The sequence below is a fragment of the Hordeum vulgare genome, chromosome 5H (assembly GCF_904849725.1).
Source record: "Hordeum vulgare subsp. vulgare chromosome 5H, MorexV3_pseudomolecules_assembly, whole genome shotgun sequence".
Lineage (NCBI taxonomy): Eukaryota > Viridiplantae > Streptophyta > Magnoliopsida > Poales > Poaceae > Hordeum > Hordeum vulgare.
The window spans coordinates 315,296,880-315,301,183 of NC_058522.1; the positions used below are offsets into that span (position 1 = coordinate 315,296,880).

The window sequence follows — 4,304 nt, forward strand, 5'->3', positions numbered from 1 at the left end:
CGTGTGCTAGATGTGAGCCGCAACACTATCTCTAGGCAACTGTTGCACTGTATTAGCGGCATCGGCAAGCCGGCGAGCCGCTGCGCAACCACCGAGCCCGAGCGACGGCCGGAAGAGTCCTTGTCGGCAAACCAACGACGACAACTAGAGGACGCACGAGTACCTGCATGCGGCGCTGACGCTTTGCCTGGGCTATGCGGGATGCTCCCCAACCAATCTGTGGCTTTGGCGCAGCCGCCGGTGGCGGGAAAAGCCAAATTCAGTGGCCGTGACAAAATAGCCGCCGATCTGTAGCTTTCCGGCCAGCCAAGGCACGAGGGAGTGGTGGAGGTCAATTTAGGGCATGTGGCGGCCCGCTGGCGTGATCCCGGCAGCTGGTATGGCCGGAATCAAAGGCGGCGTCCAGCGGCGGTGGGTGTGGGGAAGTGCGGGCTGAAATGTCCTACCCACCAACGGCTCTCGATATACAAGGCACTGACGGGGCGAGGGGAAGAACCTGCGTTTTCGCGGGTTGAGGTGGGCATTTTACCGCGCCCCATAAAAAAATTACGGGTAGAACGCGTTTGGGTTTGATCGGATAGTTTTTTCCACCTCGACCCGTATTTTGACGGTTATTTTGCGGGTCGACGAATTATATAGGATATGCTAAAGATGCTCTAACCCCGTGCATGCTCAAGTTTCAGCAATGCAACAAGCAACTAATATAGCTATTGAGATGGGGTGCCATGAGGTGATGTTGATTCAATGCTACTAAAATAGGCTATTACTACTACGGAGGATTATCTTTCACAGCTAGGGGTCTTTGTTCGAGGATGTTGAATTTCAAATGCGCGTGGGCTTAAATATTGTAGGTGTTGAATATTGCAGTAGAAAATGTAACAGAGTGGCTCACACTTTAGCTGCGCATGGTGCGCGTATGAGGAGTGGCAGCCTAAAATATTGTAGGTGTTGAATATTGCGGTAGAAAATGTAACAGAGTGGCTCACACTTTAGCTGCGCATGGTGCGTGTATGAGGAGTGGCAGCCTAGAAACCTGGCTGGGCCAATTCCCAGAATTTATAAGAGAAGTTGTAGCTGGTGATATACCCAGCATATTAAGTTAATTAATGGAATGCAATGTGTTCTTATAAACAAATGAATCCAAGTGGAAACGAAATTCACTACAAAGTTTTAAAAGGCACACATCAGCCTTGTTAAAGCAACTACTACAAAATCTCAGCAAAATCGGTTTACATTATTGTTTTTTTTAATACAGTACAATCAAAGACACTGAAATGGACTTGTCTCTAAAAAACACACATCTTACCTCTATGAATAAATTCGAGAGACTAAACGAGCACAGCATCTTTAGATTGGCGAACTCATCATACACGCACATCATAGTGACGAAAATGTCTTCTCCCATAGAACGAACATCACAAGAAAGGCTAAAATAAATTCAAAAAAATGCTAATGTGAATACCATAACAGATCCCGTAAAATCGTTTCAGGCCAGATGAGGAGCGCACTAGTCAGCAGTTGAATTCACAACAAGCTTTGTGTAAAATAGCGCAACACAAAGTGAAAGGAAAAAATAGATGGATTATGGTTGTGTCATCGATGACGCCAATGGCCGTGAGCCGTTGTCCTTGGCCGCTAGCATGTATGCTACCACGCAGACACCAAGGGCAATGAGCATTACTCCAAGAACGCGAAGACGGACATGGGCCATGGCTGATTCGAGGGGGGGGCGCTATGTGTGACCAGGAAGCTCCCATGAGCGTTGTAGATCGCACAACACCTTTCTAGGGAGGTGGGATGTGGGCGTGGGAACTAATGCCCGCAATGCTCAATAAGGCGGAACGCCGGCAAGCTCGAGCCCGCATCCGTGGCAGAGCTTGTGCACAACCTGAGAGCTTGATTCGAGGGGGCTCAAGCTCCGCTAGCCTTGGGAATGAAGCAGGAAGTGGTGTAGCTCTGCTCTCGTCATGCTGAGTACCTCGCCACGACAACAACGGTGTGCCATGGTGTTTGGCTTGGGCGACTTCTTGGTGATCTGCTCAAGACCGCTCCATATGTCGCCCAGCTGCACTTGGACAACAAGTCTACATTTCAACTTTGCAAGAATCATGTCTTCCACAAATAGGAGAAATCACATCAAGGTGTGCTACCATTTCATCTATGACTACAACAACAACGACTCAGTCACACCCCAGTTCGTCAGCTCCATGAGTAGCTTGCGAACATCTTCACCGAGGCTCGGGGTTACCAAGTTTGCGAGGAGATCCGTGTCATCGGAGTGAAGTGATCAAAGCCATTTTTGGCTTAAGGGGGAAATGTTTAATAATCCAGCATCGCTTCTGGATCGGCTACCATGGCAATGGTTTTTCGGTACTAGGGCAGCTCCTTTTTTTGGTTTAAGTCTTTTTTGTTTTTGATTACTAAAATAATGATCTAAACGCTTTTACATTAGTTGACAGAGGGAGTAGTAGTTTTTTTTGCTGTTGAGAAATAGCAAATCAGGTAGTGCATATAAATTTCCCGCAAAAAAAGTAGTGGATATAAATTATCCTAAAAAAAGTAGTGGATATAAATTCATTTTCGGCCTTGTCACGTCTGGGTTTTTCTCACGAGGAGCAAATGACTAGCCCGTGAGAAAGCCCAACATATTACCTCGGCCCATTCAACCCTTCACTGATTAACCTGAGCTGCATAAACCCCAACTCCTCCGAGGTATAAAATCGCCCACTCTTCCCTGATCCCGCCGCCGCCGCCTCTCCCCCCTGATCCCGCCGCCGCCGCCGCTGCCGCTGCCGCGCTCCCACCAGGCACCACCGCAAACATGGCTGCTGTCCTCACCCGCCCGACGCCGGGCACGGTCCAGTGCTTCGGGCGCAAGAAGACGGCGGTGGCCGTCGCGTACACCAAGCCAGGGCGCGGGCTCATCAAGGTGAACGGCGCCCCCATCGAGCTGATCCGCCCGGAGATGCTCCGCCTCAAGGCCTTCGAGCCCATCATGCTCGCCGGCCGCTCCCGCTTCAAGGACATCGATATGAGGATCCGCGTCCGCGGCGGCGGGAAGACCTCCCAGATCTACGCCATCCGTCAGGCTGTCGCCAAGGCGCTCGTCGCCTACTACCAGAAGTATGTCGACGAGGCCGCCAAGAAGGAGGTCAAGGACATCTTCGCCCGCTACGACCGTACCCTCCTCGTCGCCGATCCCCGTCGCTGCGAGCCCAAGAAGTTCGGTGGTCGCGGCGCCCGAGCGAGGTTCCAGAAGTCTTACCGTTGATTGGCCTGCAGGATCGTCGACTATTGGGTGGTTTTCTCTGATTTACCTCCCCACTTTTAGACTCCGTATGATTAGTTTCGAACCTTGGCAAGATATTGTGGTATGATGTGATGTGCGATGTTTAAGGCTACTCGGTAGTTGCTCGATTATGTTTTTTTTTTACTTGTTACCTATGTTGAGGAATTTTGATATGGTTGCGTGCTTGCACTATATTTTATGCTATGTTTCAGTTTTCATGCTAAATGATGTTGCCTGATGACTGATGTTATGTTTAAGTTAGCCGGATGAGTAGAACGGTGCGTTGGATCTTTAATACGTAGTAGTATATAAGAGTATCAGACTAATTCGTTTAGGATGACTTTTACCTCACAATTTGTAGAATGTTGATGCTTTGTTCCAGCTCTTGTCAGGATATCGTGATATGGATGTGATGTGAGATGTTTGAGGGTATCTGGTAGTTGCTGGAATATGACTTTGCTTGATACCCAATTTAAGGATTTTTAGTGTCATTGCCTTATATTGATGTTATGTTTCCAGTTTTGCTAGATTGTTGCAAATAGATATCATTTTTATCAACTACTAAACGGCAGAAACGCCCATTTTGCTCTTGTTCAGCAGTGATCTTCATTTGGGTGTTGCATATTGTGTGTATATTGATGACAAGTGGCAAATGATGCTTGTTAAGCACAAGTAATAAGTTTTAAATAATGTTTGGTTCATCTTCCTGTTTTGTCAGGTTTAGCTGATGCCTGTAGGTAGAAGTGTAATCCGTTTTCAGTTAGGTTTGGCTGATGAAAACATGGCGTACCTCCTTACATGTCTTAGTATTTGCCTATAGGAAAAGCATGGTATGTGATTTTAGGCAGATTAAGTTCAATCGTAAGTCAAACACATATCACCGTGTTACCTAGATAGAGCATTTCATCATTAGGTTAGCTTTTAAAATTTCTAGTATTATTCTTCCTCTGTCCCAAAATAAGTGTCTCAAGCTTACTGCAATTTTATACTAGAGCTAGTACAAAGTTGAGACACT

At 47.4% G+C, this 4,304-nt stretch overlaps 1 protein-coding gene across 1 annotated transcript; it reads left to right on the top strand.

Annotated features, from left to right (window-relative positions):
- Positions 1-2,684: 2,684 nt before the first annotated feature.
- LOC123395745 (40S ribosomal protein S16) lies at positions 2,685-3,514 on the top strand. The gene has a single exon (XM_045090774.1). The coding sequence runs from the start codon at positions 2,822-2,824 to the stop codon at positions 3,269-3,271; it is 450 nt and encodes a 149-aa protein (XP_044946709.1). The 5' UTR covers positions 2,685-2,821; the 3' UTR covers positions 3,272-3,514.
- The last annotated feature ends 790 nt before the right edge of the window (positions 3,515-4,304 follow it).